Source organism: Coturnix japonica, chromosome 19, assembly GCF_054131305.1.
Source record: "Coturnix japonica strain WE chromosome 19, WE-NBRP24, whole genome shotgun sequence".
Taxonomy (NCBI): Eukaryota; Metazoa; Chordata; class Aves; order Galliformes; family Phasianidae; genus Coturnix; species Coturnix japonica.
In genome coordinates, this window is record NC_140681.1 from 2,971,778 (window position 1) to 2,986,968 (window position 15,191).

The 15,191-nt window shown below is 41.0% G+C and overlaps 1 protein-coding gene across 8 annotated transcripts in view; it reads right to left on the reverse strand.

Annotated features, from left to right (window-relative positions):
- Positions 1–3,474: 3,474 nt before the first annotated feature.
- The window catches only part of ASIP (agouti signaling protein), a 72,126-nt gene continuing 60,409 nt past the window's right edge, over positions 3,475–15,191 (reverse strand). For 7 of the 8 annotated variants that reach the window (XM_085520191.1, XM_085520193.1, XM_085520188.1 and 4 more), the window contains exons 2-4: positions 9,774–9,976; positions 7,478–7,539; positions 3,475–5,995 (exon numbers count right to left, since the gene is read on the reverse strand). In XM_085520191.1, the coding sequence (XP_085376317.1) occupies positions 5,819–5,995; positions 7,478–7,539; positions 9,774–9,954 (420 nt within the window). In that variant the 5' untranslated portion in view covers positions 9,955–9,976 and the 3' untranslated portion in view covers positions 3,475–5,818. The remainder of the gene's footprint in view (positions 5,996–7,477; positions 7,540–9,773; positions 9,977–15,191) is intronic. The other variant, XM_085520187.1, reaches the window with a different exon arrangement.

The following is a 15,191-nucleotide window of genomic DNA, read 5'->3' on the forward strand; positions in this document are numbered from 1 at the left end:
ACTCACATGTGGCGTTTATTTATGACATTATTACAGCCTTTTCAGGGCTCCTGTGTTTCAGGCCAGGATTTCATCATCTCAAGATTTCCTGGGCAGAAATACACGTGCACATGTCATGCAGCAATCGTTTTTTCTTTTCTTTTTTTCTCCCCATTTTATTCAGAAATCTTGCAGAAATGGCTAAAACCTCATTTTTCTTTTGGGAGGGGTAGGACTTGCCCATATGTTGGCCATCTGTGTATCATCTGAGAAGCTTGCCAATAAAACCTTTGTGATACCTCAGAAAGTAATCTGCAGGCAGCACAAATTTAGGAAGGGCACTTTGATTAATGGCTCTTTTAGAAGCTCAGTCTGTCCCTCTGGCCTCGTGCTGCTTCTCCAGATGGGGACTGTCTCCTCCAGGCTGCGTGTCACATCTGCCAGCCTGGAGTGGTACCCCTGTGTGTCTAAAATGGTGCTGGGCACCAGTGCTGCTCTGATGCTCCTTTTGCGGACGTCTGTTACTGAGGAAGGTGAGGGGATATGTCAGGTTGTGAGGACCCACAGAGGCTCATGCCGACCCCAAGAGGACACCCAGCCTGTAGGGCTACCCCAAGATGGAGGGTAAGAGCACGCACAGTGTGCCCAGGGAGATGAGCTGCTCCAACTGATGGCTGAGCTGCAGGAAGCGGAGGGGAGACTGAGAAGCATCTGGGAGCCTGGGAAGGTGACAGATTATTGAGGGGAGCCACGCTCTGCCACTGCTGCAGCAGGCCCAGCATCTGGGCTGCACCAGCTTAATGGCAGCTGCCTGGGGAGCCTGAGGGCTGGAAGCAAGAGCCTGCCTGCCCCGCTCAGCTTCCACTGCTGGGTAGGTACAAGGCTCTGGGCTGGCAGATGGGTGATGTGGAAAGAGGGAGGAAGAGGCATCTGTGCAGGTTCTCCCTCCACGGTGTGACTGACTGAAGCCTTGTAGCAAGTGCAGCATCAAAACCAATGCTGGGAAGAAGTGAAGGCGTGTCGTTCTCATAGGTGACTCCCTCCCTCCTCTGGGGAGTGAGGGCTCCCATCTGCAGGCCAGACCTCATCAAGGCTCGGGTCAGGGATGTTACCAGGAAGCTTTTGAGCATAAGACAGCCTTCGGACTATTATCCATTCCTCTTTCAAGTGGGTACCAATGATGTAGTTGCAGGAAGCCTGAGGTCTATCAAAAGAGATTTCAAGGCCCTGGGGAGACAGCTAAAGGACTCTGGAGCACAGACAGTGTTTTCCTCTGTCCTCCACTAATAAGGAGAGACAGGGAAAGAAACAGGCAAGCCCGGGTCATCAGTGCCTGGCTTCAAGACTGGTGCCAGGACTTTGTGTTGTATAACCATGGAAAAGGCTTTGGGCTGAAAGGTCTGCAGGGACCCTCCTGTCTCAATGGGGGAAATGCTTCTTGACCTGCATAAACTGTTGGCAGATGGAGAGGGCTTTAAACCAGGATTGAGAGGGGAAAGGAATACTATTAAGAACACTGAGGTTACACCAAGGTATGGTGCAGTACTGTCAGAGAGTGACAAGGCACATGGGAGAATCTGTGCTGATCCAGAGTGGCTGCAGTTTCAGGAGCTTCTATACCAACATGCTGTCCTGGTTTTAGCTGGGCTAGACTTAATTTTCCTTGTAGTTATTGTATGATTTGGATTTAGGAAAAAACAGTGTTGATAACACAGTGTTGTTTTTGCTGAATGATGCTGTACAGCAAAGAAAGTTTCTGTTCCTTGTACTGTCCTGCCAGTGAGGGGGCTGGGGTGGTGCAAGGAGCTGGGAGGGGGCAGAACCAGGACAGCTGACCTGGACTGGCCAAAGGGACATTCCATGCCACACGGCATCATTGAGAATGATAGAACTGGGGACATTTACAGGGGCTGTGGCTGCTGCTCCGGGACTGGCTGGGCACTGGTCAGTGGTGGATGAAGGGAAGGCAGCAGATGTCACTGTTTTAGATTTTGGTGAGGCCTTTGATACAGTCCTTTATGGCAGCCTTCTGGACAGCTTGTATTACTGTGAGATAAACAAGTTCACACTATGCTGGGTGATGGTCTGGCTCAATAGAAGAGCTCAAGGGGTAAACGGGGCTACATCTGGCTGTGTACAGTTACCAGCGGTGTTCTATGGGGCTCTCAGACTCTGCAAGTCTGAGAATGACGCTGATCTGAGAGGTGCTGCTGATCCCCTGGAGGGACAAGAGGCCTTGTAGGAGAATCTGGATTGATGGGAGCATTAAGCACAAAATTGGCCTAATCAGTGGCACAAAGTTCAGCATAGCTGGTAGGACAGGGGACTGTCTCATCCATACTGTTAGGAAACAGGAGTGGTGGTAGGGGCAACTTGCATCTCATGCAAGGGTCAATTATTTCTTGTAAACTACTAAATAAAATGCAAAAAGAAAATCACCAATTGTCTCTTTTTAAAAAGAAGTAGCTGTTAAAGGTGCAATTGTAGTTTTGAAAATGGTCTTTGTAACAGATGTGCTCCCGGCATTATAGTGGCAATTTGATTTTGCAGTGCTGTAACCATAGCAGGCAGTTGTGTATCTTTTATTCTGATCTGGAGATCTCTGTGTGGGGGAGGCTGTCCAGAGGGGTGGATGGTCAGAGTTAAGTAGTAGAAAAAGGCTGAAATGCTGATGTGTTTATTAGTGGAGTTTGTAATAAGTTTTAGTCCTGATTCTACAACTCACAGTCCTAAGAGTCTGAGTTAAATAGGGTGTGGAATGTGAACAGATCTGGTATTTGTCTATTTAATGTTCATGGGGTCAGTTCTGGACATGGAGTAGTTTAATTCAGCTTGAAAGGCTTTGATGGAAAATCCTACGATTTACTATTGTTTTGCATTGGCTTTAGCTGTTATTTAATGCTCCCACTCACACATAATGCGATTGTAGGGCTGTGCTCTCTCACAAATAGTCACTCACAGTACCCTGAGAAGCATGTTCCATGGGACTAACACCATGTAAATTTTGCACCATAAAACAGAGTTTCTACAGAGTCAGCTCTGGGCACGGCACACACAAGTACTTCTCGGCTCCTTACTTTGATCACAACCCCCACAGCATTCTCTTTTAACTAACTTTATCATGAAGTCAGCCTTATTTCTGCATACCATAAAAGGGTATTTGTTAAAGCTCTCATCACGCTCAGCTGTAGTACCACAGATACTGTTGACTCATGTACAGACAACTTGGAAAAGGTTTTATTGAGAAGATCCTAAAGACTCACATGAGAAGTTGTTTGTTTTCTTTTTGGGGTCTCCCAACACTTTCAGAGTTTCCCCAGCTAATTACTGAGGTGTTGGAGCTGGTAGTTGTTAAGATGTTAATACTAGCATTTGTTTTAACCGCCCAGATCAACTCGGATTTTCTGGTCTTTGAAGGAGACAGTAAGAAATCAGGTTGGAACTTGAGATGGGAAAACACTATATCTGTTTTAAACTCCCACAAGAGAGGCAGTATTTGGAAAAGCCAATAATGGTTTATTAGTACTTAACGCTACTCAGTTGTAATCAAGATAACATTCACATTGGTCTCTAGGAATGAGATTTCTCTGTGTCTCAGAGCATTACTGGGTCTGTTTCTGAACTTGTATTTCAGTACATTTTTTTTGTGAAGACATTTTGGTATGTGACAAAATTAAACACTCCATGTTCGTTATGCGTATGTGGTATCACCTCTGTGCTGATCACATCTCCCTTATGGCACTCTTAAACAATCAACTAACTCCTTAGCCTAAATCCTTGTTGAAACAAAATGCAGGAAGCAAATAGTAGATGTACATAACTTATTGATTTCTGTATTCTACTCTCATGCAATGTGATCTTTAGCCAGAGAAGGAGGCTAATAACAACTTCAGAGTACTTGCTTACATGTATTATTTGATGTGATAGATGAATGGCAAAGAAAGCAGAATCTCCTTTTAATTAATTCCAGTTACAAAAGGAAGGCTGTCAAAACAAATCTGTCAAAACACACTATGCATAAATGCTATATTATAAAGTAAGTGCTATATGTTTAACAACAAATCTCATTACTCTCATATGGAAGTGTCATTTTCTTTCATGCCCTGGACAAGCTGGGTCAGCTTCTGTATCTCTCACTCCTCACTCTGGGTCTCAGTGCTGCCCAATTCTTTAGCAGACAGCCAAGCTGAAGTGGGAGCTATTGTTGAGAGAACAGCTCAGGCTGTTTGAATTTTGGCTCTCCTTCCTTCCATTTCCCCCACAGCTTCCATTCACCCTGTTAAAGAACAGTTTCTGTGGCCTCTTGTGATTAGACAAGTACTTGTTTCTATGGTAGAAACTATGATTATGGATATCATTTTAGTATCAGCTGAGGACACTTTCTTATGAAAACTTCAAAAGAGCTTGTCAAGAATGTACAGCTTCCCTAGGAAAAGAAGGAGCCAAATTCTGCTCCCAAACCCGCCACTACATTGTATTTCTTCTCATCCTCTTTGTACCACAGCTCATGAATTCCTGAGCCAGGATATCTGACTGAAGGAAGTAGTAACACACGTTCAAAAGATTTCAAACTTGCATCATATATGAGAGCTGGATGAGGAACACTGTGACATCCTGCCATCATTTAGGCTCTTTCTTAGATTAAAATCTCTGTCAACTGCATATTTCTCTGTTAAGGTAAACAGACATTTCTGTCAACACCCAGCCTAAATTTAAAGCTCTGGGCTCTGGATTGATGTTAGAAGACGTGAGCCACTTTAGGGACTATTTATCATCTATATTGTCTTTGCCTGCCTGGAAGATTTTGTAGCCCTCAGCTTCTCTTATAAATCAGCTGAAAAATTTCCTTCAAATTAGACCTGCAGAGCATTAGAAAATTCAGGATTCTCAGGTGACTGATCATAATGGTGGGAGGAAGGGAAAAGACTAAAATCAAGAGAGGCCCATGGGAGGAAAAAGAGTGTATGAGAGCTGGGGAAAGAGAGGAACATGGTAGATGCAGAATGGAGAAGGTGAAAAGCAAGAGAGCTGGAGTCTGGCAGATGAACAGTCTTCAGTGTTGGGCACTTCTAGTTCTGCTCTCTCCTTGCTCTCCTGTGACCTACCACCTCTCTCCTGGTAGCTTAGTCAGGGATCTCAGAGTTATCTGGGATAACTCAGTATTAAGGCTTCAGGAAGAGGAAGATTTCTTGTTTCAAGCCAACAGTTTGCTGCTACTGCCTTCAGCTAGAGTAACCTACAAAGATTCTAGTCATAACTGTTGAACATGTGAGGGGGGAGTTAACCACAAAACCTGCATTTTCAGCTTTATGTACTGGATCTGCTGGAACCCTGTGCTGTGCTGTCCTTGAGGGCAAACCTAAGCTCTGGTCTCACCCAAGGCTGACAAGTCCTATTTCAGTGTGCCAGATTGTGGGCAGGTTTTGCAGTGCTGGTTAGACTATATTGAAATCTTTGGTTAATAAAACCCTTCTCAAACAAAGGAACAAAATACCCAGCTTCCAATAAAAAAAGGAAAAGCAAGCAAACAAACAGAAAACAAATTACAACCCTAAAAATCCCAAAAGAAAGAGAGCTCAGAATTCTCCTTAAATGCAAGTTAGTTCTGCTAAGAATGCCTGTTCGAAGTCTATCTTCCTGGCTGTTGCCTTCCTAAAAACCCATTTTGTTTATGACAGCATCAACCCCATGAAGAAAACCATTGTCCATTGAAGAGCAACAGATCCAACCTATCAGCTCCAAAGCTCTCTACTTTGATTGCTACATGCGCTAGACAGTTTGACCTATACACTTGAGAAGCTAATGAAAGACAGCAGCCTTAACATGTTCCTCATTAGGTTTAACACTTTGGGTTTAACAGTAAACACTGGCAGATTGTCTGAAAAATTCGGCATTTGCACAAGGCACAGTAGTTGCAGCATGAATTCAAGTGTGGTTTGCAGGTTTTGAAGTTGGGCACGCAGTCAGCAGCAGGTGTGGGCCTTGGTTTTGGGGGTGTCTTCAGTTCAGCATTTTTCTGGAACAAAAACATGAAAATTCATGCAAAAGCAAAACAATTATGGGTCAGAATAAAGGACAGATGCAATGAGAATGAATGTGGGAACTTCTGGCTTGAGATGAGTTGGTGGTTGCTGGCAGTGAGACCTGTATTAAGCAGCAATATAAAGTTGATGGGACCAGGCCATGGGAACTGCTGGATTATCTACTGAGAAAAATGGTACACTGCATATGTATACACTGCATATGTATGTGCAGTGTAGGCAATAGGCACTCCCTATTATGGGTGCCTAAAAATGTGAATGAATAGAGCTTTCAAATATACCTTGTGTGGAAGAATGTAGCAACAGCAACGAAAGCGATGCAAGAATCTTCAAAGATGACATTATTGCAGGTTCAGCGAGGTAATGAATTACTCTTGGATCCCCAGCTCGTTTGTCGAGCTACTTTTGGAGCTCGGTGATCATTTGTGCATCAGATTTGCATGTGGGAATCCTTAGCTGCAGACACAGGTGAGTGAGCTCAAACAGATCTAGTCTACATGGGGAGTGCTGCTTCCCTGTGATTTGGAAAGAGGGGAAACCTGGGGCTGGTTAGCATGTGCCTGGCACCTGGGCAAGGCCCCTGGAGCCTTCCACAAGTGCTCCAGGCAATCTTTTAATATTGGTAAGTTTACCAGAAGTTTCATTTGTAAGGTTAAAACTGATGCGGTCTGTAATTGCTTTAGGAGATTTCAAGCCTGAGTTTGACTGCAAGAATGACCTGCTGTGAGCTGCAGTGGGAACAGCAGGACCTCCTGTGGCTTTTAGCAATCTGAGGGGTTTAGGAAGTGTTTCAGAGAAGACTGACTATGCAAAACACTAGAAAGGAAAAGAAGGAACTCTAAAAGTTGCTGATTGTAGTTTGAAGCCAATGACTGGTTTGGCTTCAAAAAAAGCTGCCCCGTCAAACTAAAAAATGAAGTAAAAAAGCTGTTTTCTGCTAAGAGAGTCTTAAAAATACCAATCTGAACCTAATGATGGGATAAAATTCCTAGGAATTTTTTTCAACTAAATGCCAAATTATTTGGATCCTTGCACTGCAGAGTTTTGATAATGTGCAGTTAAAAATCAGCAGAGTGAATTTATGCCCCTGGGCTGTAGGGCTTGGACAGTTGACCCATGTGGTGTTATTGGGAATGGTATCTTTTTTTGGCCGATGTGGTGCAAATACTTAGAGCATCTCAAGCCCGAGGTATGCTTTGTGTAAGAGGACAGTGAAATAAAACAAAACAGAAACTACAAAACCAAAACCCAATAACCTGTAACTAATATAGGATCATGCTTTTTCTCCCCCATCATTTATATTTTCCATCTGTTTCTACAATATTAAGCTTCAAACTTGATGTAAGTTATTTAAGTCAGGGAATGACTGTAAAAACATTTTGGATAAGTGCACAGGGGTGAAATATAGCAATAATAAGCCATTCTAATTTGACAGTATTTTCTGAACAGCTGCCTACCTTGGAAGATTTCTTATTCTCTGCCTCTTTTCTGCTGACTTTCTGGGATCTTTTAGTTAAATCTTCAAAGAGAAAAGCAAAACATAACATTAAATCAGTCTTACAGCAAATATTATTTAACAGATATGCTTGATAATATTTTTATGCAAGAGAAGGCAGATAGATAACCTGCATTGCTACCGCATCACTGCAGGTGGCCACAGCAGAATGATGGAGTTCATCTCTAGGATCTGTCCTCACTTAAAAATAGCATCTAAACCGGGTCAGGCCACGTACGATGCAAGTTTGTAAATTTTCTTATTTTTTTAAGATCAGAGCACTAATATTGTGAAATCCCTTGCGTTATCCTTTGAGGAACATTAGTGCTATTATCATGTCACCTCTAATACGGATTCCTACTTGATATTAACTCCACAACTAAGACTTGTCTTGGGATCTAAAACAGCAAGACTTTCCTGTTAAAGTGCGAATGCTGCCCTTCTCATGAATCTACCACAATATTTTGATACAGTGGTTATTTGTGAGTATAGGATCCATGATTGATTGGCATAAAAAGATTTGTGTACACCTACTTATGAATAGTGGCTCCTTGTCTGTTCCAGAACTTGCTACCCAAATCTTTTTGAACACTTAATAATTACCAGAATCTGCAGAATTACGCAATTACGAATACTCTGCTTGGCAGTTTCGTTTATTATTGTAGCATCATTACAGAGTTAGGGTTACACATCCATCATCAAGTGACAGTGGGAGGAAAAACTATACTTCAAGCATAAGGGATTTCAGGCCACTCAAGAAGAGCTCAGCTTGCACCCACTGGTGTTGGTTGGTCAGATCCAGTTTCATCTGGCAGATTGTGCTGGCTTTGTTATGCTGTCCCTTGAAATTTTGGTGGTAGCTAAAATACCTCAATGACATCCAATTCTGTGCTAATGTGATTTTCTACATCTGCAACTGTCCTGGAATGCTTTGCTTATAGAATTCTTTTGTTAATGTTCAGTTAAAGATGGAGTGATGTGATTAAACTGAGATTTAAACACTGGTGTAACACAAATATGCAACAGTTATTCTAGAGATTTTGGTAAAGATAATGTTGCCCAGTGGGCAGACGAGGGAAATATAGCAATATATTTTTTTTCAAGTAGATGAATACAGCAGTTGCCTCTTCCTTTTGTATTAGACGAGATGCCTCCTTCTCCCAACTGGCCAGTAATTTCATATTCATCATCTTTTATTTACTGTGTTTTCAACTACTGTTTAATTGACCAGCTACTTGCAGAACTTTGTGTTTATTCTTTCACTTTGGATGTTAAATGCTCATTCTTTTTGTATGCATACAGGAGGATGAACACTGTTTGCTTACATTTACCCCCTTAGTTTGCTCAGGGATAAAAAGGCTTGGATTTCATTGGAGAGACTTGTGTGGTACAGCTGGCTCACCTAAAAGAAGCATTGTCCTTGAGTAAATGGGCAAAGAAAATAAAAGCTAAGAAGCTGATTTGACTTGAGAACAAGACCTAGGAGCCTGCAGAAGGGAGGTGAACAACAGAAGCTTTTTTTTAAATAACCAAACTTTTACAGAGTTCTGAGTGACGCTGTTCAGCTTAACCATCCCCAAGTACCCAACCGCTCCTGAAGAGGTAACTGAAAGTTGACTTAAATTACACTGAAAGATTCAGGGTTGACATTAGGAAAAAATATTTGTGAAGGAAAATGTCATGTCAAGAATTATTTGACAAAGTTCTTCACAGGACCAATGGGCACCTGCCAGCAATGGTAGGAGCATAGCCTATCCTGCCTTGGATACATTGATGACTTCTAGCTCCCTTGTAGTCTTCTTGATTTAAGATCACTTGGCACACAGGTAAACTGAGGTTATATTAATACCTTAGTGGAGAAATCAACAGCTTTCTACCAGAGCTGATCCAAAAACCATTTGCTTATATTCACTTTTTCTATTTGTATTGGACTTTCAAAGGAAGATTGATGCCCATATCAATGAAATAACCTTGCTCTTGAATATAGAAAAACACACAGTATGATAGGAACCTCAATGCAAACTGCAAAACTAAAGGCAGATTTTCTCTTGTTGTTCTTTTTACACTAAATTGTGATTTACCACATTGCCATACTTGATTACCATGGCTGCATTGCCACTGCAATTCTGCATAGCACTGTGTAGCACTTTGTGTGAAATTGCAATGTTATAGTGAGTTATCTAAATAATCCTTATCAAACAGCAGCTACATTCTCTTCAAGTCCTGTTATTTTGGCATCAAATGACAAATTTACTGACCTACGATGGAGATGGGTGGGAGATCTGGGAGGTTCATTTTGTTGTTCTTTGACAAGTTGCATTCTGTCTTCTCCTCGATTATCAGGTGAGATCTGGCAGCTCTAAGCAAACTGTAGCAGAGCAGTAAGCTTAAGAAGAGGTTCTTACTTTCCATCCTGGGGAGAAAAAATCCCACTGTCATGAAGACCAAGGTCAGTCAAAACCTGTGTGCAAAAGAGAGGAGTGGAAATGAGTCTTAGCAATTCTGTGACGTCGAGCAGTGTTATTAACATATCTTTGACAATTATTTGTTCCTACTATTTCGACCTTGATACCTGAACACTTAGGATTGCAGTTGTCTTAGTGGGGGGGACAAAAAACATCTCAAAAAATAATACTCTAGAGAATCTTTTTTTTTCCTTCTGTTTTTTTTTTTCCCTCAAAATTAAAAATAAATATCTGTGACATGAGTTCTCCCCACTGACTATAACAGTGTTGTTTATTGAACAACCAGGGGAGAGAAATTTCTGCGTTCACTTTTGGCTGCTTCTTGTCACATGGTGGTATTTTTCCCAGAAAGTTGTGTTTACAGATTTGTGCCATAAAACCTAGAATAATAATAATAATAATAGCAATAAAAACAAATTATGTTTCCTATTACTTTTCACTGTCTACAAACAAGACATGAAGAAATACCTTATTTTATTATATCCCGGATGTGGCTGCTGTGCTTGCATATTGATTCATAGCCTCCATTCAAACAAAATATAACAGCCTCAGGGCTGAAAGGCACTTATATGCCAAAGGATATAGTATATATTTCATATTTTTTTCAGATTAGCAATGTCTATAGGATTTGAGCATATTTAAATCTGACCTCTGTTGAATCTGGCCAGCTACCTTGGATGAAAGCCACTGGCCCTGGACAACCTCTGAGTGACTCTGTGCAGCAACACAGAGTATACAAACCCAATTACCATTCTGCTCTCATGTTCTTCGAGATTTATAATGCTGTTGAAGTTCAAAGTTAATGATTATTTCCATGTGTAGTAGTTTTGTGCTGTGTCAGAGTTATGGAACATTCCTTGTGGACCATCTGCCAGTCTTCAGATTTATAGGTAGCTGTTTGTCAGTGAAAAGCTACTAGCTGTACTAAAAAGAATCAGCAAAACCAAATAGTTCAAGAAATTACTCTGGTTGTGACAGTTTAATTGCTGGAGACAAAGACGAAGAGCTTCTGCTTTCAAAGTAGAGTGTTTTCACTCTGCTCGTGTGGCATCACCTTGAGTATTGTGAGGGGTTTTGGGCACCATAAGAGGGACATTAAGAATTAGTGCCCAAAGAAGGGGTACAGAGATGGGCAGGAGGGGTTAACCTGTTGGGATCTGGGTGCTGCTGTGTCTGTATCTCTAATGATACACAGCTGGTAGAGCTCAAATCTGTATGGAAGTTGAGACCTGAGCTGGATTAAAGTAGTGGCTGTGGATAGATGTATCCTGTAAATGTTTTGATGAAAATTTTCTAATAGGCAATGGGAGGAGCCTTTAATTTGATTACAGATATATGTAGGTCGCTCTGAAATTAATGCCTTCTATTCATTCATGGAAATTTCAACAAATACAAAAAAAGCACAGTGACACTATTTGATAGAGCAAACTCTCAGCTACAAAGCAGTATTTTTCAACATACCACCATTAGCTCTGTATTTCTGTCAGTGATGAACAACCTGCGTACTGAGCTCTTCAAAATCTGTACCAACAGAGGTCACCATCACCACTGCTGAAATGCACTGCCCACCACCTCACTGTGCTCACAACCACTGTTTGACTTCCTTAAATATCCAGAAAGTGTTGATGAATATCACTGGATACTATTTTGTCTGCATGCAGGAATTCAATTACACACCTTTGCTGTGTTCACACTGCCTCATCAGACACCATTTTGTCAGGCTGCCTCTCTGCTGCCATCTGTTGCATGGTACCAAAATGGAACAGGTTGTTGGAGGGAAGGTTCAACCCCTACTACCATCCCACCAACACCAGCTTCTGACATTGCGGGTCAGCATCATAAATTAAGAGGCATTATTTCAGAGCACCCCATCAATTTTGATAACAAAATCGACCAGATATCCCTGGAGTGTTACATCTAATAGCACAGTCTGCTAGATGTGTGCAAGCAGAGCTGACAGAAACACAAAACGAGCAGAAAGTGGAGTCAGAAGTGAAAATGAGATGAAAGTACTGTTAGCCTCGATACACCTTTTCCATCATATCACAGAACTCATGTATGTATTTCCCCCCCACAACCCCCCCCTTTTTTTTTTTGGCATTACAAGAGAGTTTTACTTTCCAACTTTGCTGATTATTTTCCTAATTCTCCTTCTGGGTATCATTAGAGACTCCTTAAGGTAATCAAACTATTTTCCTTAACTTCGGCAAGGTGCACATCTGCTTTTCTAGGACGACTTTGTTTTAAAGGAATTTATTTTCCTAGCAGGTTCCTAAAAATTAAACAATAGAGTATTGCAGTACCTTGACAGGGTTGTCATTTATTGATTTAATTAGATTACAATGTACTATGATAAATTTAATATACAATATTTTTCTTAGTATACACGGAGTTAGTCTTGCAAGCAGAGAAGTAATCACTGAACTTCAGCCACAGTTCAGCAAATTATGTAAGTAAATGGTTAACATGTGGACTGCCCTTCACTGTCAAGTACACTGACAGAAGTACACATAAAACCAAAAACAAAGCAAACATTTAACAGCTTAAAGGAAATGAATTTATTGAACGCCATCAGAGATCGCAGTGCTATCTCTGCTATGCCATTTCCTCTGTAGTTTAGATTCTACTATTGAATATGTAAAGAATATATTTTATACTTACCCCAACCGTTAGGTCTCTTTAGCATTTTTTTTTCCCAAATATGAATTGGCAAATGGTGTAGGATGCGAAAGAGCTTTTGTCTTTTCTAATCCATTTTATTTTGTGAGTTCGAATCAAAAGTCTTCATGAAAGAATTTGATTTCCTCAGTAGCACCCTGTAAACTCAACACTTCTGAGAAGAGCTTGTTTCCTGCCACAACTGATTTCACTCTACTCTGAGATTTATCCTCATGCAGAGTGAGCAGTTGGAGACTTTGATTGCCTCAAACACTGGAAGGGATTAGTTTAAATTTTTTTGTGACGTCTGACAGACTCAGACCAACTCATAAATAAACTGGGATCACTCTAAATAGCTGGCTGAAAACTCTTGCTTAGAAAAATGAAATGTTAAAGTAGGCGAACAAAGGAATATAAAGTACTGAAAACTGTGTTTCATCACTCGGTAACTCAAAAATCTTCACCTATGTTCTGCTCTGCTGCTCTATTTCCATTTTGAAAGGGATAGAACAGATAAAAGAGGGAATGCAAGGAAAAAAACCTAAAAACCAACCAACCAAACCAAACCCAAACCACAAGAATTAGCGGATTCCTTGAAAAAATGCAAGATTTTAAGATGGAAAATCTTTGAAGTATTTAGGGGAAAGAAAACAACAAAAAACTAAATGTAAAGTACAACAAAATGACTGCGTAGCTCCCCCTGATGTTTTGGTTGGTCGTTTTATTACTACACAGCGCTATCCTGTCTCAGCCATCAGGTTTCAGTAGAGGGGTTGCAATGAAAACGTGTTGGAAGGGAAGGGAACGAATCCACCTGAGACAAATGAGAATCCCCAGTGCTGCAGGCAGGGCCTCCACTGGGTCTGCTCGGCAGTGCTAAGAGCAGATTTATTTGCAATTGACTACAGGGAATGCAACTGTTGTACTTTCTCAAGACTTCAGAGGGCATCGTCGACACCGGAAAACTCCTAAGTTAATTAAATACAAGCAATACCTGCTACTCGTCCCCAAACCACAGGAGAATTTGGAATAAAGCCAACACAAAGCTTTCCTCAGATCCAACCTGAATCGCAGTGCGTCTGAACTATTTCATTTAGTGCTGTGAGAACGGGCTATAAAAATCTCTCTCTCTTACTATTTCCAAGGTTCTGGTAAGGATAAATTTTCTGTTCCAATAAGCTTCCCTTTTTCACTGGAAAGTCCCAAGCAGGAAAAAAAAAAAAAAGAAAACACATCTACCTTTGAATTGCAATTGAAATACAGGAAAAGTTGCTCTAGCTTCAGAATAGCTGCTTAATGAAAATGTGGGCATGCGATATGTTTATCTGCAATATGTTTATCTATATAGAATTCCTGTTCTAGTGGTTTCAAGCCCTTGTGTGCTCTGAGGTGAGACTGTAGAAGAATGAGAATGAAAATTACAGCACACTTCTATTCTTCTCTTGTGTTCTGGTCCTTGAGTTTTTTAGGGATTGTGTTTCATGTTTTCAATTGCGATAGCCAAGGCCGAATACTTGAGCAAAACAGCATAAAACCAAGAAAGGCTTAATAGCATTGCTCCAGGAACAGGGATGTAAGGCAATGTGTTTTTCTCAGTGTTCTGATCTATTAATACTTTGCTTTGGGTACAACTTGGTAGTTGTGATGCACTGATCAAATTGGAGGAGGACCAATAGGAATTGTTTTATATCCTGTGCTCCAGACTGAGGTGAAGGGATTCCCTGGCACTGACAGGGAAGTTCACTGTCTAAATGCCTTTTAATCTTCATCACTTTCAGCTTGGTGTTGGTGCTATTTAGGTGTCCAGCTGCTGAGAAATGCTTAATTAGACATGGTATAAGTGAAAGTAAAGGTACAGAGAAATGGTAAAGGAAACACACTGTGGCAAATATTTTTAACATATCTGGAACAAAATGACAACTGTTGGAAAAAGCTGTCAAGAAATTGCAAGTCTGAAACTGCCTTAATAAATGTCATTTAATCTCCCACTCCAACAGAGAAATCTGTGCTTCGGGGTCTTAAGAGAACTTTGAAATTCCTAATGATAAAACAAACACAGATACAAAACCCATGCAAAGATACACAAAAAGACTTCAAAAACCCAGCCAGTGGACCAAGAGTGATTAAAAGAAAGTTTTACATGTTTGAGAAAGCAAGTTTTCTACCATTCCAAAGGAATACCATTGCTTCTGTTTTCCAGATAATATAATCCCTTCTAGGTTGCTCATTGTTCCAGCCAAATTTCCAACACACTCAGCACTTTCACACACGACAAGGCTAAGCACCAACAACAATCTGACAGTGGAGTTGGAGATCACCTCTAGTTTACAACTACTTTGTGATTAATGATATTTCCAGACTTAATAGCCCTTTAGTGTTGGAGCTTTGCCACTGCTGACACTGAGAATGATGATGGTAAGACAGAAAATGCTGGGATGAAGATCTAAATTGGATCTAATATTAAAGGCTTATAATTAGAAGAACACTTTTTTTTTTTTTCATTAAAGTACAAATTAGTAACCTAGAATTTCACACATAAAGTCTCCAAGAGCT